Genomic DNA, 26,312 nt, shown 5'->3' with positions numbered 1-26,312 from the left:
TTAATGGAACAGGAAGATAAAATGAAAGATTACTAAATTAGAACATAATGTACTATTAGTAAACTACTATTTCATATTGTTTGAACCACCTTGAGAATTATTATTAGATTGCAGGCAAACAGCTACAATACTTTGCTTAATACTTGTTTTTTTTTTTTTTTTTTTTTTTTGAGACGGAGTTTCGCTCTTGTTACCCAGGCTGGAGTGCAATGGCGCGATCTCGGCTCACCGCAACCTCCGCCTCCTGGGTTCAGGCAATTCTCCTGCCTCAGCCTCCTGCGTAGCTGGGATTACAGGTATACTTGTTTCTTAATTATAAAATACACTGATAGGACAATTTTTAGTACTTTCACCTTTCGCTTAGGAAATTATAGTGTAGAAGTTATTTATGAGAAATGTTTATGGATGATGTCGACATTTAAAGACAAAATATTTATTTACCTGGAATGTGTTTTATGTGACTGGGTAAAGTTAAAATAAGAATAATACAGTTAACCCTTGAACAATACAGGCTTCAACTGTGCGGGTCCACTTATACATAAATTTTCTTCTTTCTCTGCCATTCCTGAGACAGCAAGACCAATCATTCCTCTCCCTCCTCTTCCACAGCTTATTAAATGTGAAGATGATGAGATGATGATCTTTATGATAATCTACTTCCACTTAATTAATGGTAAATATATTTCCTTGTCCTTATGATTTTCTTAATAACATTTTCTTTTCTACAGCTTACTTTAAGAATATAATATATAAAAATATGTACAAAATATGTGTTAATTGACTGATTAGATTATTGGTAAGGCTTCTAATCCGTAGTAGGCTATCAGTAATTTAAGTTTTTGTGGAGTCAAATGTTATATGTGGATTTTCAGCTATACAAGGGTTGGTGCCCCGAATTCCCATCTTGTTCAAAAGTCAATTGCAGTAATTTAAAGAACTTTGCTTAACTTACCATACTCTAAAGAAAAATGTATAAACTAGTTAAAATTAGCTATGATGTTTAAATGACATGGTAATTATCACAAGGTTAAATGTCACAACAATAAATATAAGGTCGAATTCCATAAACATTACACTTTGAACTCTTTATTGTTTTGCTCCCAGCTCCTCCTTCTTCCCTCTCTGGTTCATTCTGTCTAATATTGTCTACCTTGTAAATAAAAATGGAAGCTCCCGTTTATTTGAGTGACGATGAAACTTTTATATAAATAAGTTAAGAGAGGTAGATATTTTTCAAGGCAAAGTCAGAATGAGGTTGGTGACATAAAACTGGGATTGTGACAAATTACTGAATTAAAACCATTATAAAAACATATGCTATTAATGACTAGACTTTTTCCACCTCAATTAAAAAAACCTTTTCAGTGCTTTAAAAAGAAATAATTATTTGAACTGGCACATCAGGATATTAAATGGTCTCTAGAGGTCCTTAAAATTTCTCTTTCTCTTTTAAGCCTCTCATGGTACTTGGAAATGACTACAAATACAGAAAGTATTAAATCTACCCCGTTTTACCTAACTATTGACTTTAGGATTTTTTTCCCCAGAGAATATATTAGTGACCATTTAAATACACTGGCAAGTATCAGACACTCAGTATTTGATTTCTGATTTTAAAAAGCATTTAGAATTGGAGTGGAGTTGTGAAATTTTGAAGGAAAAAGGATGGAAGAGGAATAACCTAGTAATAAAATTTGGGTTACAGCATAAGTTTTATAGCCATAGAACAGTAATAGCTCATAAGGGCACATTTTCACAGCAAAAAGTTGTGAGAAGCATAAGGGCTATACTCGAAGTTTATTCTAGGTTAACTTACATTTACAATTATTTAAACTGTTATTTCTGTTAGACCATATATTCTTCATTCTGCAGCATTAAAACTGACAATACTGTAAAACCTGACTAATTTGTACTTCTCTGATTTGGAAATTATATTAAATAGAAAACTAAATTTGAATGAGATTTTTTTCATTATTATTGTGAAGACATTGATAACCAATGTATAGTATAAATAATAGCTGAGAAAACATTTTAACCTCTGTATAAGATAAACTCAAGCAATTTTCAACAGCTTAAAATCATTCATTTCTAGCAAATAATTGGCACACTATAAACAAAGGCTATTTTAACTCAGGTATGTCATCTAACAGTTTCTACAAGATCGAACCTAATTGATCTACTTGAAATTATTCAACATATTTGAAAGCGATTAGGCTATATTTTTTTGCTTTAGTTCATAAATTTGAATATTCACCTGGCCTTTCATTCCAAATATTCAAAATTGGCAAACTTTTGCTGCAATATTTTGCTTGATTTTTCAAAAGAATTTGTGCAATTCAAGAATAAAATAAAAAGTCAGAAATATAAAAATAAGCAAACAGTTAACATATACCTTTGCACTCTCATGCCTTAGGTTGAAAGTCAACTCTAGATTTGTTAGAAAGTGATCAGAAAACTCAGGATACATATCCAAAACCTCTAGCAAGTCTTCTCGCTGAATCTTATGCAAGTCACAGTATGTGAGGGCTCTTACATCTGCATTAGACTTTCCAGGTTTGGCATAAAGATGAACCATTTCTCCAAATATATCGTTTTTTCCTAAGAAAAGGAAAAGACAAGAAAAAGAGGCTGAGAAAGGGAATCCAAATTCAATGATTTCCTTCTAAAAGTAAAAGGGGGTCATTAAACAATTAATCAATCCCTGATCCAGAGATTTCAAATGTAAGAGCCAACAGCCCACAGATACTTGGGCAACAAAGTTTCAGCACCTCAACTAAATGTCCAGCCCATGTTTGTTGACTGGAAATTTGTCTCTAAGGGTGACTGGTCTTTTTATTTCCTTATTTTGATTATTTGGCTAAGCATCTAGAATGTAGCAAACATACCTTCAGTCCAGTATGACCCACTTTGCTCGCACAGGGTCTTGCCATAGAGTATTTTAAAGATACTTTCAGGTAGGTGTGCTCTGATTTTGTCAATCCACGAATATTAGAAAGGCCACAGTGAGTCAGATTCATAATCTTTCTGTCTTGGGATGGTCTCTGCAGGTGATGCTGAGCAAGGGGTTATGGTGGAGTTGTTTTAACACATAGCAGATTGGTGGAACAACTGGAACACACCTTCTTTCCTAATACCACCTTTGAACTTGCACTTAGTAAGTATATCCAATTGCTTAATAAATCTGGTTATATTTTCTCAACATACGTAGTCCTGCTTTTTGTTATATGGCCTTTGTTTGGGAAGTCTGTCCTTCTTGCTCTTCTGTAAAATCTAGGATTTTTTCAGTGTCTAACTTCTAACAGGCCTTCCCCATCACCTCTGCCTAGTCACATACGACCTGCTTTTGAAGGTCTTTATGACAAAGATAAGAACAACAGCAACAATAACAAATATTTATTGAGAACTAGTAGATGCCAGGCACTGTGTCAAATGCTTAGGTGTGTTGCTTCAATTTATTCCTAAAATAATTTCATGAAGGAATTACTCACAATTATCCCAATTTTATGAATACAGAAAGCATGAAAGAGATAAACTAATTAGTCTAACATCACCTTCTTAGTTGAATGAAGTGGAGGGAGGGAGAGAGCAGCCAGAAGTAAATCCTATGCATCCTGACTCCAGAGCCAAAGTTCTTACACACCTGATACTGTATATTTAATCTCCTTCCAGTGATTTCCCTGAATGGCATGGCCACTTAGATTTTTCTGTTTCTGACCATCAAAGTACTTAAAATTGTACTTGTGGTATCTATACTTAATAAATACTGATATATTACTTGATTTTATAACTTTTAAAGATAATCAACGGCAATGTAAAACAGTGCTCTCTTTTATCTATCCTGAAGCTTCTTTTTATTTTTAGAAAAAACTCCTTGGGTATATTATTTTAGTTTTTGGTAGACAACTTCATGTATACTTCACTGTAGAAGCTATCAAAGACTTTTAAATAATAAGGTTCTAATTAATCAAAAATGCTGTAATCTTCTTGTTTTACAAGGGAATTCAATCGTGAGAAATTGAACACCATATCCTAATTTTGTAAGAAATACTGACATTAGAAAGGATACATTAACCACAGTTTAAATAAATATGTATCAACCTTCCAAAAACAGGATAAATGATCATAATTTATAAGGATTTTAGGGGCTGACTTACATGAAAATAGGGACAGAAAAGGGTAATCTCCTGATATTTTTTATAGTTTTGGTAGCTTAGTATATATATTACTGTTTTTAAGAAAGCTCTGAACTATATTAAGCATGGGCTTTGTATTTCAATTATCAACATGACTGTATACGAGCCAGGAGCAAGCCAGTCCATGTATGTGGCTTGGCAACACTCTAAAAGTACTACTTGATGAAGCAAGAAAGCTTGTTACCTTCTTATAGAAGCTAGGACTGGCTGATTTGAAGTTCAGAAATGCAATGAAGCATCCTCCTTCCCTGGCAATACAGCAGGGCAAACTGTCCTGGCCAAATCTAACTTTGGAAGGAGGATCTAGTGAAAACCTAACTTGATTGTGCGACCTCGAAATGATTTAGAATATGTGTTTATTCTTTGTCAGCTTATTGGATAGAAAACCAAATTATACACCCTAGTCAATTTGGGAAATTAAAAAAAAAAGAATAAAAAATTATCAAAATATATAAGAAAATCACTTGAGTATCTTTATTCATATATTTGAGTTCTATTTCATGTCGTACTCTGGTTCTGTATAGCAACAGGGAAAACAGACAACATCCTGTCCTATTGGAGATAACCATCAAATGTGAACATCAAAAACTGAGTGACAGAAAATCATTGAATTCCATGCTCACTATTTAAGTGGAACTGGATAATCCACAGGGGAAAAATGCAAATTTTTATAGAAACTAAGGAAAGACGTTATCATAGAGAGAGGCTTAAACCTACCAGCTATGTGGTAAGAGAAGAAAATAACTGACTGCATTTTTCTGTTTCCTTGTTCCTCCCCACTGTCCTAATATTCTAAAGAAGAACTACAAGTTCACATGGCCTAAATTTATTTTTAAAGAGGCAGATTAAACATGTGCTTTCTTTTCACCCAAACCTGTTGAAGTTATTACTAATTTAGTCTCTTTATCACCGCTATCCCTGGTTGTTATGTTCATAGGTCTATATTAACTACCTAGTTATGGACTGTATAATTCCATTTAATCAAACACAGTAGGTAAAAGTGCAAAAGTGCACAGTGGTTAAATTAAATTCATCAAAACATAAACCCAGTTCATGGCAGGGCTTTGGCACACGCTGGCAAGTATTTCCTGCAACACATATATTTTATTTTAAGATGTTGAAGGATCAAGCATGAAGCTAAGATCCTCTAACATAAAAAAAGGAATATGATTACTATTTTCCTAAATTTGGCTTCAAATGTCTAGGTGGCTGCCAAGAACTTAAAGAGTATCATCGAAGCATTTACACGTCGGAGAAAAAGTGAGACAGTTAAGAAAACATATTTTCTTCAAGGTTAATTTGGTTTGAACTGAATTTTAAATACAGCTTACAAATTACCCACTACTCTTTAACCATTCTTATAAATACATACATCAGTCTTTTTTCTAATCATTTTAAACTATGCATTACAAGCTAATAACTGAATCCGTCACCATGCACTTCTAAAACACTCACCCAGAATAGCCACCACAATGTCATCTTTGAGAATTTCAATGGAGCCTCTAGATAAGAAATAAAGTGCAGTGAGGACATCCCCACAGTGAACGAGGGTGTCTCCTGGAGGTGCATGAGTGGTCTTGAACTTCATTGCCAAAGCTCTGAGGCAACCTTTACTTGCCCCGCGAAAGGCTTTGCAGTTTTGCAGCAATGTCTGGTTGAGATGTAGACAAATGTCAGCTTGTAAGCATTCTGGGAAACCCTTTAGGACCTGAAGAAAGAAAAGAAAGAGTTTCATACTACCAGCATTCTGGGTATCTCCGCCTGAAATACAGTCTATTTCTTGCTCACAAAACTGCAGGTGTAGTCATTGTCACGCTGGAGTTCCTACAACTCTTCTACCTCGCCTACCTTAATGAATACTTGGTTTGCTAAACATGTCAAAATTTTTAACTCAAATACTTGTTCTCTGAATTAACTGCAGGCATTCAGACTCAATACAAATGCTGTCTCATTAAAATGTAATGCCTACAACTTTTCACACTGCTTCTCTTTCCCTGCATTATGTTACGTGGCATACTGTGCACAGATATAATGCAATGTGACAATTAATAAGACATAACTAATGAAAGGTGGTACAACTAGAAAGACAATCAACCTTTTAAAAGAATCTGAAGTCAATTTAGGTTGCCGTTTCTGGTATACGTCTTAGTTATAATTAGTAAAAATGTTGATCCTGAAATAGTCATGGTATTTGTAAATGTCATATACCAGAGTGTGCTATTAGTTTACAGTATTTGGAATATTTATGTTTCATATACTCATTATGAATACTAAATATTTTGATAAGTACTGAAAATAGAGAAAGGCAAGGAGAACAGCAAAAACACTTTAAAAGTGTAGTCCAATATTCTGAAGTTGAAATTGCACCAGAATTCGCAGAGCATACGTAAGCTTCTAAAGTGCTACTGTTTTGACAGCCTATTCAGGGGCTAATTTAAAACTTGTCGAACAGATTAAACAATAGCTTGTGACAACTGCTACTCAATCTGAACTGAATAAAATTATTTGTCATTTTCACACAATTCTCAGTATACAATGGTTCAAAGACATTCAACTTTTGCTTCTCTGTGTCCTGCTATTTTGAGTGTTGTATGTAGATTTTAATGTTTATGTTGATGTTCTCCTAACAGTACAAGCAGAATTATTTAAATATGCTTTGATGTAGAGGAATGGGACATTGTATAGTGCAATTTATAGTGCAATTATGCAATTTGGAGATTTCCTATCTGTTTGGATCAACCTTGGTATGTAATATATAGCTAAAATAGAGCTAAATGTAATCACGAATTGTTTGTAAGGCAATTCCAATGTATTTGGCTCACAGAGGAACTTCAAGTTAAATCATATGAGAAAAAACATACAATTATTACTATTTTTAAATATTCAAGCAAGCACAAGGATCCTACTATGTATAGCATCACTTTGATGCAAGTAGTCAAACTGGTATATTATAAAGAGGATCAATAATATACCTGAAGCATGATAGTCATGATATTGTGCTCTTGTTTTCTTCACTGTATGGAACACTCACAGAAATGGATAGGGAGTATTTTAGATGAAAATTCATAAACCTGAATTCTAGTCATGGATTTGCCACAGGTTGACTCTTGTACAAGCCACTTCACCAATCTGCGTTTCTCTACCATAGAATCAGAATCTTTGCAACATTGAATTTAACCAAATTTCAATAAATTACTCATAAATAGTGTGCCAATTATTAGACACAGCTCATCCAGCTTGGTGATGCTATAGGAAATCAGGTTTTCATCCTGAAGAGTCTGTATTTCCTGGATCAGGCCAAAAAGAAATATGCCTCCCCTTGATAAGAGTTTCTGGGCACTCATCTGTAATCTCTGCCCTTAACTGTAACCGTTCGGCTTGGTCTATGTGACTGGACTCCTTCCAGGTTCCTTGCTTGATAGAAGACCTCTCCCACATGATAATTTGCCTAGTCGTTTCCTGTTTCTGCCTTTGGTTGCTGGAGGCCCTTCCTCCTCTCTGTTGGAATCTTATATCAACTCAGCTTTTCACATGGAACCAATTGCCTGGGTCTCTGATTGTTTCTACCATCTAAACCACTTTTTTGGACTATTTGGCAAGTGATGGCCCACTGGAGTTGAATACATATGGACACAGCATTCTAAAATGCTGCCCACTTTGCTTGGGGGCCAGCATTTTAGAATGTTGTGGCCAAATTTAGTTAACTCCAGTTTTGGGGTGTAGTATAAAAATAACCTAGTTTATACTGGCCTCTGCATATGAATTACTTTTCCCCGCTTATGCCCACTCCTGTGGTCTCTGAATAATTCTAAGTAACCTCATGCAGATAAAGATGTATAAAGCATTACACCAAGTTAACAAATTAGGTATATCCATCTGTCTCTTATGATTCACCTGTAATAAGGTATATGAACCTTAAGATTCACCTGTAATAAAGTACATATCCATCTGTTTCTTAATATTCACCTGTAATAAGGTACATGAAGGCATTTTATATTTCACATGAGGAAGATATTCCTATGATTATAGTAGTTAGCGTAAGAATACTGAGCTACTGAGCCTGTAGCTGCTACTTCTGGCATTTTCCATGAAGTATCCTTAAGTAAATCTTGGAATAGAAGAAAAATTGTGTGTGTGTGTGTGTGTGTGTGTGTGTGTGTGTATGGCTGTGTGTGTGCACACGCTCATACATGTTTATGCAAGCGTGCTTTGAGTTGGAAGAGAGAAAAGAGATAGAGATGAGATTCTCCATTTCCCTGAATGTGTTATATGAGCTATGGAATCAGATAGGCTTGAACAGAAGTTCTAGCTTCATCATTTACTAGTGTGACTTTGGTTAAATTACTTAACTTATCTGAAAATCAGTTTATTTTGTTGATGAAATTAAATTAATAACATGTATTTCACAGAGTTGTGGCCACAACTTAAATAAGAATGTGTATAAACACTTCTATGCACAAAAAGATTTTTAATAAACAATTTACTGTGGGCTTCCTCTGTTTTTTGGTCACGAATTTATTGTTCCTAAAAATTAGTATGTTCTTTGTAATTAGGAATAGACACGCAAAAATCTCTTGTGTTTTCTCTTTGGTCTGCCTAATAGGATATTCTCCACTAAGTTTTGTGTTCTATTGCCTGAGCAGAGTTTAAATGTTTTGCTTATCATTGCATCACCAGTTTAAGAATTATTTTTCCTTGCATCTGGCTATAACTCTTGTTTCATTTCTGGCTTGTTATATGTCTTGCAATACTTGCACTTAGGTTGTCACTGTGAGTTGCCCTAAATCCCTTCTGAAATTAGACAGTTACTAAAATCAATTTGCAGATATGTTCTTGGAATTCCAATAGGTTTAGAATCACCCACAGAGCTTTAAGCATGCTTCAGAAAGTTTTTTCTTATTAAATGTCCTCAGCCTCCAACATTCATTCTGTTGGAAGTGACACCCATTGGAAAGGATAACATCAAGCTGGAGGATCCATAGAGCTCCTGTTGTTAATGGAGAAGATACACAGATGTTGGTGTGAACTTGTCTAGGTTATGGACTTCTTATATGGTGTTAGCCCTTAACAGATTTTCTTAACTTTCTTAAGTCAGTCACATAGATCACTGAAGTAAAACTCAATAAAATTAAGAGTCAATTGTTGGATGTCTTATTAGTTCTATAGTTTTAATGGCCTAAATAAGTTAGCAGCTCTAGAATTTGGGTTCTAAGTAAAGGGACTTTAAGAGGAACAGTTAAGAATGGGAGCTGCAGTGGAATAAAGGGAGAAGTACACTGAAAAAAGTCTGAAATAGGCAGCAGACTTAAGAAGATATTTATCCAGGGAACCCCTTTTCATTGGCCACAGCTGTATTACCTCTTTGGCCTCCTATTCACTGTACTTGTTTGTTTTCAGGGTTGGTTCACTTGCTAAACTCTGACGTAGAAGTTCCTTGTTTATGATTCAGATACTGGCATTTTACCAGGCCTAGCAGATCTGGCTACAAAGAGTTCCTATGTCAAAGGCACAAGTACAAACCAGGATGCATGCTGATTTGGTGATTATTATATCTATTTCCACTATATTGTTCACAGCTTTCTTGACTATCCAGCCTTAAAGCTTTGAAGGTACATGTGTCACCTTCCACTGTGCATCTGCAGCCATGGTTTTACTGAGGCAATCTAATTTTAAAGACCAAGAAACGCCACCCAGAATCGGTTTCATGGCCTGCAGCTTGAAATAGAAGTTATCATTCTTTTAGCAAATATTTATTAAGTATCTGCTTGATATGGTTTGGATATTTGGTCCACTCATCTCACGTTGAAGCCTGCTGGGTGGTGTTTGGGCATGGGGATGGATTCCTCACGGTTTGGTACAGTCTTCACGACAATGAGTGAACTCTCATGAGATCTAGTTGTTTAAAAGTGTGCAGCACGTCCCTCCACTCTCTTTCTTGCTCCTGCTCCTGCCATGTGACATACCTGCTCCCTTTTCATCTTCTGCCATGACTGTAATTTCCTGAGGCCTCTGTGGGAGCTGACCAGATGCTAGCACTATACTTGTATAGCCTGCAGAACCATAAGCCAATTAAACGTTTCTTTATAAGCTACCCAGTCTCAGGTATTTCTTTATAGCAATGCAAGAATGGCTGAATACACTGCTATATGACAAGCATATGCTAAGCATGGGAGCATAACAATGAATTAAACATGTCTGAAAATATATCTCGACTTCAAGCCTTTCTCTAAATGCCCAAATTAAAACAAAATATTACAGGGATAACCTGAATTTCCCACACTCTACTTTCCTGTCAAATTTGGACATTTAGACTATACATTTATAATACTAAATGGTTGTTCGAAGAAATTCTCAAGATAAGAATTAATTTAAGGCAAATAAAAAGCTCTAATGTCGTTTTTAAAATACTGGCTTATACTGGGGCAGATTTTAAAAATTTCAAGTTACAGAAAATTTTTTCAAGGCTGCTACACATCCTTTATCTTTATTATAATATAACATTACTTGAAGATTTTATAAATGTGTTAACTCCTCTTTACTTGAATTTATGTGAATACAACTCTTTGAGACTTTCAAAATCACATCATGACTTACAAATGAGAATTTGTTCTTTTAAGTGAGTATGAAATGCTTTCTGTGATTGTTAAATCAACCCTATAGTTTAGTACTTGAGGACCCCCAATTTAAAAACATTCAAACACAAATAACCCGACAGCAACAAAACAAAATAGCATTATTAAATCATAGCAAAACTCAAAAGGAATCACACAAAACAGAGAGCAAAAATGAAAGTGTTATTTCATACTAAACATCTAACAAACATGACTAGACAGTAATTCAGAAGTATTCAAATTTATATAAAACTTCTCTAAAATGAACATATGCTGATACACATTTAATGGCATACAATTATAATATTGATAATATTTGTAATTAGATGGTATGTAAAATCAAATTTTCTTCTACTGAGTAATGAATGCAAAAATGAATGTATGCCGAATTTAATATAAGCCTGAACTTCTGATCTGATGCACGTTCTCATCAAAGTGGCATGTCTTATTAACTTTTAATAAGTAATTCTTTAGATTTAAACATAATATATAAAATAATTTTAGTATCTATTTTATGTGTTGGGGTGCAAATGGAAAAGAAGTTTAGCTCAGGACTGCGGCAGATTTTAATTAAAGAAATGTGTCCTATGCATCAATCAGTGGAGTCAGAAGAGAGAAATATCCTAATAAATAAAGTTGTTTTGCCTATTATATGTCACTATTCCGTCACCTTTCAAGGAGAAAAGATAGATATTAATCTTCTTGATCAAATTTTACCTGGCTGCTGGTAAAGATATCTAAAATGGATTTAAATATTCACAATATATTGACAATAAACTATTACTCTTTCCTCAAAGCAAAAATACAAGATTCCATATTTGCTGTTTCTAAGCCCAAGTTCCGAAACACTCTCTCTTACGGTGGTTACATTTTCTTGATTCTGTTTGGATGAGTGTCAATAACTGAGTCGGTTCTTTTCTTTTTTTAATACCAAAAAGAGTCTCTCCAGACTCCTTCCATAGGATTGTAAATTCCTGTATTTGCTTTCTGAAAAGAATGAAAATGTATTCTCTAATAGATACCCTATATCCAGATAGTCCAAGAAGGTTTATCTATATTGTAATGAATGGTTTTTTTATTTATTTCACTTAGCATATTTGCAGAGGGGGAATTACCAAAGGCAGGCTGAATAAGACACATTTAGGAAATGTCAATGTGGCAAATGACTCCTCTAAATAGTACATTAATCATATGGATGACTTTGGCAGCTGTGATAACCGACATTAGGAAATTTTCTAGGGAAATTCTCTGGGTCATTAAATATACTTAAACCTTGACAAATTATGATTAATTAAAACACAAATTAACACTCCCTATGAAACACTAAACCTCAAGCATGATTATCAAATAGATAAGTAATATATTAAAACCTTAAATCTTTCCTAGTGTACAGCTTTAATATTTTATAGACTCTCCTGATTCTGATAAAATCATTGTTTTCAATGTGGGCACTCAGCTTCTTAAAAATCTTTAACACTTGTAAGATACTAAGCCATGCTTTTTGTTGTTTGTAGAAGCTAATGTCTCAACTTAATGAATTCTGTAATTTCCAGGTCATTTAAGATCATTTTATTTCTATGGGTTAGCCATTAAGAAACAGGAAACACATATTTCTTGTTTCTTTGGCAACTACATGTCTAATACTCCATTTTAACCACTGAACATGATAAGTGGACTCTTAACAGTTGTTTTAATCTTACAAATACGTATTGCCTAGTTTGAAGCCCAAAGTGTTTCATCATCGAATTTCTTATTTTACTTTCATGTGGCTGATGAGAAAATAAGGAACAATTTTATTTTATAAAGTGCTTGCATAAGGCCAGAATTTTGTCAAGGCAGAGCATTATGGAATGCAGAAGTGTGGGAATATTTGTAAGTGTTGAGAGCGTAAGTTAATTTTCTTAATGTAACTTTTCAATATTTAGCATATGATTTATATCTCTCAGGGAAAAAAAATAAGGACAGAATAAAAACCTGTCATACATGGACAGAGATGACAATTGTAAATCCCAAATCAGTTTTTTTTGGTAAAGGTAAAGAGTCCTTGAAAAATGAAACAGAATTATCTTTGCTGCTTCTCCTTCCTTCTCCTGCAACTCCAGTTAACAATATAACTATGAGATGTTCCATTGCTTTTGGAAGGAAAGTTACACTTTATCCTGATCTAAATTGAGTCAGGGCCAAGGATGGGTAGGAGTGTGGGTGATGATGAGTGGGCAGAGGGGATTTATTGCTTTCATACACATGTCCTTGTTACCCAAGCTCTGAAGTCCTTCTGTTAATTCCGCAGAAGGCTGACTTAAAAAAGGGTGCCTCCGGATTTCTAAAATGAGGTCTCAGGGGAAAAGTTGGAACCCATTAAGGTTTCCAAGGGCAACAGAAGGGATCTGTATCCTGAGGAGCATTTTAAGGACCTCTCCTCCTTGCCCCTCCTCAATTATTTGAGAGAGGTAGTGGGGGAAGGGATGAACAGAGTATAACCATAGTGGATTCTGTTGAATGCCCTGCAAATAGTTCTTCCCAAATGGATTGATTGTAGATGACCTTAGCTTGCCTACAAAGTAAGGAAAAAGGAGGTACAGTCTACCAGGTGATAAGAATAATTTAAAAACCAACATGTACTTAAAATACTATCTTGAACTTGAATCAAGTTTTATGGTTTTAGAAACATTTATCATGTATCGTATTTTAGCGTTGAATTTTTTTAATTGAGTTGTCAACATTATGTGAGGAATATACATTGGCGATCACCCCAGTTTTCAAATGTGAAAGCAGAGGCAATGCAGTAGGAATTTTATTTGTAAAAGAGACTCCAGGGCTCCTTCAACCATTTTGACTTGCCATTGCTGTCCATCAAATTGGATTTCTGAAGTTGCTGCCAGTATAGTGAGACATAAAATGTTTCCCATTCATCTCAATTTTTGGTTTTGTAGAAAATTAATGAAGGATAAAAATTAAGCTCAGATGCCCTTTTCATTTTTTACCTGTTGTTTAATTGTTCCTCTGGAATTTTAAGACTGGACAACACTGTAATTTTTTTGAGGGAAAGGTGGATGACTGTATTATTAATTATCCAACTTTTTGCAAAATATTGGAAGCTTTCAAAATAGCAAAAGTTCCCTTCCTTTAGCTAACAAATTCTCCTCCTATAAAATGTATTGACTGTTACCTGGGACCCTGAATGTTCCAAATACCAATGTATCTATGTACATTTCTGTTTCTACCACTCAAGTCATGAAACAGCTGTGTGTGTTCCAAACCTATGCGTGCCAGCTGAGCTTGTTAGTGGAATTATATAATTCAGTCATATAATACAAAAAAATAAAATTTCGTGTAAAGAAGGAAAGCAGTGTCTCCCCTTGCCCATCCCAACTATGAAAATAAAAGCAAATGCTTCAAAAATCTTTTCTAAAAGTGGGTCATTAAGAAAAATTCAACCGGATTGTTGGATTAAGTGTGAGGTCTTACATGTCTGAAAAGTAGAAATTTTATAGTCACTAAACTCTGATTATAATCCAAGAAATAAGAAAAAAACAATTAAAAAGTAACCATAAAAAAGGAATACTCAGAAATTAAGAAAAATACTTAATTGTAACTTTTTGATAAAAGAGGACATAATTTAGAAAACAATAAAAATGAGAACGTTTCATATTAACAGTTGTAGAACTACAGAAGCTAGGTATACTCAATGCTTTCCTTAGGAAAAATACTCAAACATCAAAATAGTTTAATACAAATGTTAACAATAATAAAGTTATCACAAAAATAAGAAAGAGGGAATTAATGGAGGCAAATACTGAAAACGAAAAGAATAGTAGCAAGATAGCTTAAATACCTCTAAGGGCTAAGTCCTTGAACACACTCAAATAAAATATATAAATCTTTCAAAGGTCTGCTGAAGGGAAAAGAGAGAGAGAAAAATATGCAAGTTCAGGAACAAGAAAGCAGATATATGGGCTGAAAATATTAAATTTTAAACAGAAAATATTAAATATCTTATAAGAGAAGCCTATGTGCAATTGTACAACTGTGGAAGCCTAGATAACATTCATAAATTCTTGATAAAATTAAAATTATTATATTGACTAAGGAAGAACTAGAACAAATAATTACCAAGTAGAGTGGGAGAGGTGATTAAAGACCCACTAATAAAACAACCAGATGATTTTACAACTGATTTCTTTCTAACACTTGAAGAGCATATGACCACTAATGAACCTCATTATATAATAGATGTGAAATACTAAACAATTGACTAACCAATAGTATCAACAATGTATCAAAAAAATCTATAACCAGAAGTCCTACCCAGAGGAATTAGATAAGAAAGATAAATAAAAGGCATCCAAATAAGAAGTCAAACTCTATCTTTGCAGATGATATGATTCTGTATCTAGAAAACCCTATACACTCCACCAGAAGACTTCTAGATTTGATAAACAAACACAGTAAACTTTCGGGATATGTACATTTTCAGTCAATGTACAAAAATCCATAGCATTTCTATACACCAATAACACCCAATTTCAGAGCCAAGTTAAGAATGCAATCTCATTTGCTATAGCCACATAAAGAATAAACTATGTAGGAATATAGAAGACCAAGGAGGTGAAAGTTATCTACAGTGAGAATTACAAAATAATGCTGTAAGAAATGAAAGACAACATAAAAAATGGAAAAACATTTCATGTTCATGGATAGGAAGCATAAATATTATTAAAATGACTATATGGCCCAAAGAGACGTACAGATTCAATGCCATTCCTGTCAAAATACCAAAGTCATTTTTCATAGAACTAGAAAAATTATTCTAAAAATGTATGAAACCAAAAGTGTGCCTAAATTGCCAAAGGAATTCTAGGCAAAAAGAAAAAAGCTGGAGGCATCACACTACCCAACTTCAAACTCTACTATAAGTCTGCAGTAACCAAAACAGCATGATACTGGTACAAAAATAAACACAGATGAATGGAATAGGATAGAAAAACCAGAAATAAATCCACACACCTACAGCCACCTGATCTTCAACAAAGCTGACAATAACAAACAATGAGGAAATTATTCCTTATACAATAAATGATGCTGGAATAACTGGCTAGCCACATACAGAAGATAGAAACTGGAACCTTACGTCTCTCCACCGACAAAAATTAACTCAAGATGGATTAAAGATTTAAATATAAGACCTAAAACCAATACAAAACCCCCAAAGAAAGCCTATGAAATGCCACTCCAGGCCATAACATTATATGGCCTTTTCAATCTTGGCAAAAAATTAATGACTAAATTCCCAAAAGCAATTGCAACTATAACAAAATTGACAAGTGGAAGCTATCTAAATGAAAGAGATACTGAACAGCGAAAGAAACTATCAACAGAATAAACAGACAACCTACAGAATGGGAGAAAATATTTGCACACTGTGCCTCTGATAAAGGTTCAATATCCCGAATACAATAGATATTGGTGAGGTTGTGGAGAAAAGGGAACCCTCGTACACTGCTGGTGGGAAATGTAAATTAGTTAAGTCACTATAGAAAGCGATGTGGAGATTTCTCAAAGAACTTAAAAAAGAGCTATTCCATTCAACCTAGAAATTCCACTATTGGCAGATACCCAAAGGGAATTAAATTATTCTATCAAAAAGACATGCACTTGTATGTTTATTGCAGAACGATTCATAGCAAGACATGAAACCAATAAAGATGCCTATCAATGGTGGATTGGATAAAGAAAATATGGTACATATATGCGATGGAATACTATGCAACTGTGAAGAGAATGAAATTATGTCCTTTGCAGCAACATGGATGCAGCTGGAAGCCATTATTCTAAACAAACACAGGAACAAGAAACCAAATACTACATGTTCTCACTTACAAGTGGCAGCTAGACATTGAATACACATGGACATAAAGACGGGAACAATAGACACTGGAGACTGCTTGAGGAGGGAGGATGGAAGGGAGTAGTGGTAAGAATGCGTATCGCCAGGCATTATGCTTACTACCTTGGGATCATTTGTACATCAGGCCTCAGTGATAATTTACCTATGTAACAAACCTGCATAGGTACCCCCAAACCTAAAATAAAAGTGGAAGAAAGAAACAAGTTTTAAAATATATATTTAAAAAAATCTATGATCCAGTAGGATTCATTTCCTGAGTACAAGGATATTTAAGCAGTATTTGTTTTAATGCTTCTTTAATTAAATCAATGATTAATATTTTGCTTAGAATAATAATTTTATTTTTTAATTACATTTTTAAAATGAAAATCAACTTTTCAAAAGTATTTTGGAGATTCTAGTGAACCAAAAATACCTCAATAAATGATTGTTATTAAAAAAAGAAAGTGAATTTATCTTTTTGCTGCTGATATGATTGTATACTTAGAACATCCAAGATTAAATCCTCAAGAGGACCTCCCACCATTCAAACAAACCAGAACAAACTAAATTAAACCAAAATAAAGAAGAAGTATTATCAGAATGAAGTCAAATTGAACCAAACCAACTGAAGAAAAAGTCCTTTAGAATTTGTTAAAGAAAACAAATTGACCCAAAACTTGGTTATAGAGAAAACAAATGAAAACAAACAAAAAAATTCTAACAAAATTTGTTGAAGTGGCTGGATAGAAGATAGTTATATTTTTTATTATCTATAAGTAGGTAAAAATGGAAATGTGTAATATATTTTATTCAACTCAGTATGCTATATAAAAATCAATAAAAAATTTAACAAAAAAGATGAAATTTCTAGGAAGAAAATTATAAAATCTTATTGAAAAAGATTTTGTTTTTTAAGATACAAACCAGTGGTTCTTAATCTTGTGTATGTATTATAATAGATTAATAAAAATACTGGCACAGACTACTATAAGCAATTTTGATTTAACTATTATAAAATATTTCATATGATTTGAATGTACAGGATGGATGAGAACTTAATATTTAAATACCAAAGTTATATTTAAATAAGGGTTAGAGTAGACCTACAATCCATTTTCTATACTTCCCAAGAAATAACAAGGAAGAAAAATGGCCAGCTTCTGACAAACATTAGTGACCTGCTCCTGGCAAATATACTAAGGGTATTTGTTAGTGGAATAGTCCCATTTGTGGAGTATTTTTAGCAGGATATTTCTAAATAATCACCTATAGCAGGCCAATCTTTTATCAATAGACTTAATAAAACATGACTTTCTGGAAAATGTCATATAAGCTGCATAATGTCCAGAATATAAAATGTAAATCTTTAATGACCAAAAGAGATCCTTTTTAAGTGTTGAATAATCACATATATCATTTAGAGTCCTCCTAGGTTAAATCTGAGCCAGTACTCATAACTAATATGGCGAGAAAGATCTCCGTGCCTATGCTCATAATTTGTTAATCCTTGAAATTATTAGTAAATCTTGACAGTGGTTATGATTTCTCATTCTTGGGAGCCAGATTTAATAATCTGATCTTTAGGTTATCTCAAGAGTCCAACATGGAGTAAGTTGTAACTGAATTAAAACAGTCATTTTTTTTGAAGAATAAATGCTCTCAAATAGGAAATAAGCAAAATAAGATGATTAAGTGTCGGCCTACTTTATCAGATGTTAAAATATGACATAAAGCTGCTAAACACAAATTATTCCTTTTTTTCTTTTTCTTTTTCTAGACAGAGTCTTGCTCTTGTTACCCAGGCTGGAATGCAACGGCATAATTTCAACTCACTGCAACCTCCGCCTCCTGGGTTCAAGTGATTCTCCTGCCTCAGCCTCCCAAGTAGCTGGGATTATAGGTGCCCACTACCACATCCAGCTAATTTTTGTATTTTTACTAGAGATGGGGTTTCACCATGTTGGCCAGGCTGGTCTCAAACTCCTGCCAGACCCGATGTGATCCACCCGCCTTGGCCTCCCAAAGTGTTGGGATTACAGGCATGAGCCATTGTGCCCAAGTAAGCCAAACCATTCTTATACTACACTGAGTGGAAAAATAGAGCAGCTTTTAGAGTCTAGATATGTATCCCAATTATACCCAATGATGTAATGTGTGACACGGGTGGTATTTTAATTAAATAAATAAATAATGGCTTATTTAATAAATTCTACCACAATTATTTTCTATTCATGTGAAGAAAATCATTTACAAAAATGGATTTCAAACAGATTGTGAAGTTTTCTTTCTAATCATATATCAAATCTTATTTAAAAATTTAGGAAATTACTCATATAATCCAAAGGTTTAGTAGGGTCTTTTTAAAACAGGAAAGGATCTATAAGCTATACAATAAAAGTTAACCAATTAGACAATATTTTTAAAAAAAGCAAAACTTTTGTATCCAAAATAGTACTTAAACAAACTAACATATTGAAAAGACATTAGAATCAAATTACGATATAAAAAGCATTAATATCTACAAAGAGTTCTTATTAAATAACACAAAAAAAGATAATTGGAAATATTTAAAAATGCTATGAATGGACAATTCATAGAATAAAAAAAGCCAAATAATGTGTGTATGTGTGTGTGTGTGTGTGTGTGTGTGTGTGTATGAGTGAACGAAAAAGGTGCTTAAAATCAATAGTAGCTCAGGAACTGCCATTAGAGTAAAAATAAACTTTCACATATTCATTAAACTGGCAACAATTAAAAAGAACCATGACACCCAGTACTAGTAAAGGGAAGGGGGAAAAGAACCAACATTATTGATAGAAATATATATTGTTAAGCATTTTTGGAATGTAATGTTACCATAGCTATTAAAATTAAAATTACATATAATCTTGAACTCAAAAATCCCTTATTTGAGAATCTACCCATAAAAATAAAAGTGTTAGTAAGGGAAGTATATGTAAGTGGGTTTATTGCAGTATTGTTTGAAGTGGCATGAAATTAGAAATCAAATGAATGCCCAGAAATGAAGACATTAGTATAAGAGAAGACACCATTAATATAAATGTAGTATATAGTTACATAATATATTAAGTATTATATAGTTATAGTATATAAAATAAACTACTGTGGAATGTATGTGCCATTAAGAGGAATGAATTAGTTGTATCAGCCAACTTGGGGTATTTTCACAAGATATTAAGTGAGAAACATGGACTGCACTTAATTAAATGTTTTTAATAGATTAAAGTATGCAATTATATATATATGCAAATATGTATATATGTGTATACATGCAAATATAAGTATAATTATATTACCATGGAAGTTTACACATGTATGTAATAGATAATGAAATGAGTAAAGTGGCAATGTGGGGAGAGAGTAGGAATGGATAAATAAATTGAAGTACAAAAAAATCTTAAAGATGTTACATTTAAAAAGTCCTTCTCATAAAAAGGTAGAGATATTACAGTTTTATTTATGTAAATAAAATATGAGGAGGCAAATAACTTTTTAATCTAAGGAATGCAAGCCCCTTTAAATTATGAGGCCTATAGAGGCAATGACATGTGAGAGCAGTTATGTCTCACTTTCCACCTTAAGCTAAATAATTCACCAGCTGTATGGACCCTAGACTGAGAGTAGTACCACAAATCGCTAGAAATGGACCTAACAACACTATATGCTGGATACTATAAATCATGCCCTATAATTTAACCATGTATAGCCAATCACTAACCAAGCTATTTTGGTAAAACAATGAGAATTCCTGACAACTTTCTAATTGCCCCCCTCCTGATCTGTCCTTTTTTAAAAACAAACAAACAAACAAACAAACAAACAATAACAACAACAATAACAACACAGAAGCAAAACCAAAAAAGCCTTTGAGCCTCTCCTTTGTTCTCTGGAGCATTTCCCAGTGTTTCTTAGGTTGTAAATCCTCAACCTTGGTCCAAATAAATCCTCTATATGAATTTTGCTTCAGTTTCTTTCTTTATATTGACATATCTATGAAATTTATACCATCAGAGATGATGTTTCCCAATTTAAAAACAAATTCTTATAAGTCTATAAGCGAGAAAAATGTACATATATGATATACCCCAAGTATAGTTGCAAGGTGATGTTAAATCATGGTGTTGTCTCTAACTGAAAAGATAGAAGGTACTTTTTAATCACTTTAAAACAAATTTTTATGTACTGTTTGATAATTTACAATGATTCAATAATTTGAAAAAAAGTTAGTTCTTCTTAGTGTTTTCTTTAACTTGGCTTCAGTGATTGGTTAAGACATTTTTTCTCTTTAAGAGTTGTCAATATAAAAGCCATAAACTTATGGGAACCAATTATTAATGTTTAATAACACATTTTTTTAAAAAAAGTATAAATCTCAATCCTGTATACTAAGATGGGTGAGAATGAAAGGAAAAGGAGTAAAGGAAGGTGCAGATTTAAACTTCTATTTAATGTTATTCTCATATTTAGAAAGCATGGGATACAAATGTTATGTAACCATAGTCCTTTTTTTCATTCTGCCCACTGTCTACATGACTCCACTCTGCTTTTACTCTAAGAATGTCTCTGTCTCTGATTACTCTAGATCTGTCTATATATTTTTGTTTATCGTCTAGAAGTCCAGCTGGTAAAACTTTGCACCACTGTTTTTCTGGCATTATACTCATTTTTGTTCTTTAGATATCTAGTCAAAGGGAATTGCTTTTTTATAATATTCTGACTACAGTGTGGTGTTGTCTGACATTAAATGTTAAGAATGGCTCATAGGCTGGAGTCAGTGGCTCACCCCTGTAATCCCAGCACTTTGAGAGGCTGAGACAGGCAGATTCTCAGGAGTTCAAGACCAGCCTGGCCAATATGAGGAAACCTCATCTTTACTAAAGACACAAAAATTAGCCATGTGTGGTGGCACTCACCTGTAGTAACAGCTACTAGGGAGGCTGAGGCAGGAGAATTGTTGCACCCAGGAGGTGGAGTGTGCAGTGAGCCAAGATCATGCCACTGCACTCCAGCCTGGGTGACAGAGTGAGACTCTATCTCAAAAAAAAAAAAAAAAAAAAAGAAAGAAAGAAAGAAAGAAGAATAGCTCATAGACAAATTTAAGTTAGGCTTTCTATCTCGGAAAACACATTTTCCTAGCATCCACACCTTGCAATTCACAGCAAAGAATCAGATAATGGCTTGAGATTCACCTCTATGATACAAATAAAATAATTTTGCCTTTGTGGAGAGTAAGTCTTTGGCTTATTTTTCCACTATGATAGGGTTTCCTAACTACAGACGTGTTTTAGCTTTGTGTGGGTTGCACAGCATACTGATCTAAGAAGATTAACAGAAGAGAGGGCATAATGAATGACAGTATATATGGAAATGATTCAGCATAGCTATGTAGTGTTAAAAATGCATCATCAGAGGTGATGCTCCCCAGCCCAACCCAATAAAGAAGGCTCATCTCAGATGGTCCCTAAGGTGAGTGTAGAGTTCTGCTGGGGGTGGCTCACCTGGCTAAGAGGAGCCCAAGATGCAGAGTAAGGGAGATCTTTTTTTAGGTGTATCTGGCATGAAACATGTAATGATTATGTATTTTTTCCATCCACACTCATCCACATGGATAGCAATATGTCTAAGCTGAGAAAAACAATTAAAATATATCTAAATTTCTTGAGATATTGCTGCTTTCAGGCTATATGATAATTTGGGTTAAGATGAACTACATCTGCAAGTTTTACCTTTAGAAAACAGTGATTATGAAATATGACATATTGGGTGGACCATTTTCATATCCATTTATATCAATCCTAGTCCACTGGCTATGTCTTCTACTGAAGAAAATATAGAAGTTTTATTTTGGAAAAAGATTTTGGATGGTTTGATTCTATTAGGTTTAAGAAATGCTGAGTTATTCCCATATTTGAATGAAAAGAGATTTAAAATCATATTTCCAAAGAGTATTTTATAACTGAACTTTGATAATCTCTATTTTATATTAATGGTTTAACCTGTGTTGATTATCAAGCAATCTGAAACTTAACTTTGAATTATTCCTGTGCTTCTACCACTGCAAAGTTTTTTGAAACACATCATATCATTCAGCATAAGAAATTTAATTCTACAGTTCTATTCAAATAGGAACATTATTTTAGGAGTTAAAAAACAATTTGAGACATCACTTCCACCTTCCAACTACTGTAGGAGTAACATTATTAATAAATGGAGAAACTGAAGCACCAAAGTAGGTGTAATGTTTCTGTAGACTTTTATAATATGGAAAGCGCTAGGGCATCCTGTCATTATTTTTCTTGGCTTAGGATGGGCTCAAGGTCAGATCCTACCACTGAAGACCTCACTTTGCTTAGAAGCAGCATAATTCCAACTGTAAATAAGTCCTCTTTGATGATGGTTGGAGACCAGGATGAAGTAGCCATCATCACTTGTGAAAGATGAACACGTACCATTTGTGACCTGAAAACATTAGATGCCTGTCTTAAACTTGAAATTGTTCATGTCAGGGTGTTCCAGATGATGTTTTCTTGTTCTCTGTGATATTTTGAAGAAATTTAGGGTAAATAGCTTTGGTGTAAAGTAGGAAGGGCAAGTGAACTTTGCCCTTATAAAAGCACCTGCTACTCAGGGGCTGGCTGCAGTAGGTGATCGTGAGTGATAAATTTTTGTGTTCATAGTAGTAGACTTCTTGCCACTGTGAAATTTTGGTACCTTACCAGTATCTCCAGAGCCAGATAACTCCGGTTAACTAATCTATCTGCAGATGAAAACATCTTTTCAAGTGCATTGTGCAAAACTATTATTTTAATTCAACTCCTAAATGGTAACTAGGTATTTATTTATAGAAAAACCAAAAAAGGTGATACCAGTCCTGTGGATTATTATCATTTAAATGTAGTTTTTTTTCCTGCCAATCTTTATGCCCCCTTTAAATGTATGGAGGATTAGCTGGGTATGAGGGCATCACATTTTGAAAATTTTATTATAGCTGTATGATACACATATCAGTCTAGGTCATGGATTTCTCAACTTCAGCAGATAAAAAATCATTAGAAAAAGTAAGGGAGATGAAAGCAATATGGTGAAGGCAAGCCATGCTACTTTGCAAATTTTGCTTTTACATTTCTAATGGGGTATACTGTCACAAGGATTGTTTTCATCTGAGTTGCTAATTGAACATAACTGAAAGAGCTCACCATTATAATTTGCTACAGTGTATCAAAACATACTGTGATCTAAATATAAAGGTCTGGCCCAGATGAAGTCTTTCAAATAAGTATAGAGAATGAGTGTAACAAAGTTTTTGATGGAGTAGGGTTAGATTGTAGATGCAGATATAAGCTCTGCATTAGTACTGGAGGCTACTCTGACAGATCATAGAGAAACTAGAAGAGTTATGAAGGTAAAGAAAATCAAATTTTCATTAAAATGTTCCTTAGAAATTATATCAGCCTCAAGCAATATACATTTCTATTAAACAATATATCATTCTTTATTATACTCTTTTCTACTTTTAACTGGCTTTGTTCATTGGGTCCATTACAAGTCCATGCTCTTGTAATGGAATCTCACTCAGAATCTCACTATGATTCTAAGTTTGTTTTTAGTCTATTAAGCAGACTCAATTAAAATCTCCAAAAACTCACCCTGTCTTGAGCTATCCTGTTTGCACCTCCTTCTTTCTCAGAATTCATCTAGTCCATGCTTAACGGAGGAAACTGAATGACACAGTGCAAGTGATACCAAGTTTCCCTTTAACCTGCAAGCTACCACCTTCACCCTTTCTCTTTTCTTTCTTTCCTGTCTTTAAGAAAAACTTACCTACCCACTCTGCTGAGAGTTTATAACTCTTCCTAGGCTCTTATTCCTACTCCTTTCTATGTCTGTCTCTCAAAGTTTCCCCCATTAATATCCCAGGCCAAAAAAAAAAAAAAAAAGAAAGAAAAAAGAGATATTGTTCCCTTCTCTTACTAAAATAAATGAAAACTGTTTCTGGATTACCCGAGTGGGGGGGATGGGCAGCAGATACGTTAGAATTGCCATCCTCAAGCAGAAAAGCTTCCATAATAATGTTTTTGCACATTTAGCATATTTGAGTTCTAGTGCTTTAAAAATACTTGAAAATGACAAGTTTAATGAAATTACAGAGAGGTTAAGTGACTTGTTCAAGAGTAGTGGCAGACCGAGAGTTTTTTTTTTTAGGTCTTCTGAGTTCCTATTCTGCATTTTTTTCTATTATTTGGCCATTATTTGGTGGGGGTGGAGGTGCTATTTTTAGGTAAGGAGTAAATTCTTCATTAAATGCTCATATGGGCATTTCTTCCATGCAGGTATGATATTAAATTTAGGAGTAGGTTCTGCCCTAAGTAGTTTGTTTCTCTTCATCCAGAAAGATGTACGGACCATGGTCATTAGAGTCCTTCTTCATTCAAGCCAGACTCCTGTGTATGATGTGAGGCCACTTAATTCTACACTGACGTAGATGATGATTTTCATTACTGTGGTAGTTTTGTAACTAAAACAGTGTTAGGTAACTTCAGAAAGTTTCAGACTAAATCACAAGAGAGCTTTGATTTGGAGAAATTCATTGAGATGCCATCAGTCCTATTCTGAAAAAAAAAAAAAAAATCTCTTCACACATAACTAAAAATTTTAAAGGTAGAAGGAAGAGGGTTTTCCAGAATTAATCTGTGCGCATATTTCAGATAATTTTTCCTATTCATAAATATGAGATCACACTCAAAAGAACATGATTTAGGCCAGGAGCAGTGGCTCACACCTGTAATCCCAGCACTTTGGGAGGCTGAGGTGGGCAGATCACTTGAGATCAGGAGTTCAAGACCAGCCTGGCCAACATGGTGAAAGCCTATCTCTACTAAATATATAAAAATTAGCTAGGCGTGGTCCATGCACCTGTAATTCCAGCTACTCAGGAGGCTGAGGCAGGATAATTGCTTGAATCCAGGAGGCAGAGGATGCAGTGAGCCCAGATGGCACTGCTACACTACAACCTGGGCAATAGAGCAAGGCTCTGTCTCAAAACAAAAACAAAAACAAAACAAAACAAAAAACCATGATTCTTTCACTAGCTTCGTTATTCTGGCACATTTCCTTTTGTACTCTGAACCACCTGGCTCAATTAAAAGGGAGTCCATAACTGTTCCTACAGTGCTTTAAATTTTGAAACATTCTGGCAATACCTTTTTCACAAAAAGCAAAAGATGCAGGGATTAAAGGATATGGCCACACTTTACAGGTCGTTTCTTTCTTATTTTTTTGCGGTCTATCAAACAATCAAATGCTTTTGTTTATGAAAATAATTTTGGGTCAATTAATACACTATGATTGAATATCTTGTACTTCATTTGGACGTGGTTGAACAGCAAAAATGACCTGAAATGTTTCATGAGAAATTATATTTAAGGTTATACTTAAAATAACATGGAATGCTGATGCAAAATACAAGTTTAATGTGCTTTTATGTGTGACAACACATAAATTTGAATGATTTTAAACTGCAATTAAATTACAATTTAGTTGACAATACAGAGGGATTTTAAGTGTGGTTTTGGAGGTAAAAAAAAATCCATTTTCATA

General features: G+C 33.9%; 1 protein-coding gene and 1 long non-coding RNA gene across 5 annotated transcripts in view; one reads left to right on the top strand and one right to left on the bottom strand.

The window, feature by feature from the left end:
• The window catches only part of KCNH7 (potassium voltage-gated channel subfamily H member 7), a 477,505-nt gene that overhangs the window by 34,605 nt on the left and 416,588 nt on the right, over nucleotides 1-26,312 (bottom strand). For 2 of the 3 annotated variants that reach the window (XM_003921927.4, XM_074399587.1), the window contains 2 exons: nucleotides 5,649-5,901; nucleotides 2,393-2,598 (listed from right to left, as the gene is read on the bottom strand). In XM_003921927.4, coding sequence (XP_003921976.1) covers nucleotides 2,393-2,598; nucleotides 5,649-5,901 — 459 coding nt within the window. The remainder of the gene's footprint in view (nucleotides 1-2,392; nucleotides 2,599-5,648; nucleotides 5,902-26,312) is intronic. The other variant, XM_074399586.1, reaches the window with a different exon arrangement.
• LOC141584597 (uncharacterized) lies at nucleotides 186-18,883 on the top strand. 2 transcript variants are annotated; one of them, XR_012517736.1, is made up of 4 exons: nucleotides 186-296; nucleotides 610-673; nucleotides 3,048-3,154; nucleotides 18,472-18,883. It is a non-coding gene; the product is annotated as an uncharacterized LOC141584597 (long non-coding RNA). The 2 variants fall into 2 exon arrangements; XR_012517735.1 differs by lacking the exon at nucleotides 18,472-18,883 and adding an exon at nucleotides 4,718-5,756.

This window comes from Saimiri boliviensis, chromosome 5, assembly GCF_048565385.1.
Source record: "Saimiri boliviensis isolate mSaiBol1 chromosome 5, mSaiBol1.pri, whole genome shotgun sequence".
Lineage (NCBI taxonomy): Eukaryota > Metazoa > Chordata > Mammalia > Primates > Cebidae > Saimiri > Saimiri boliviensis.
Note: the sequence above shows the minus strand (reverse complement) of the source record. Positions and strands in the feature narration are given on the sequence as shown.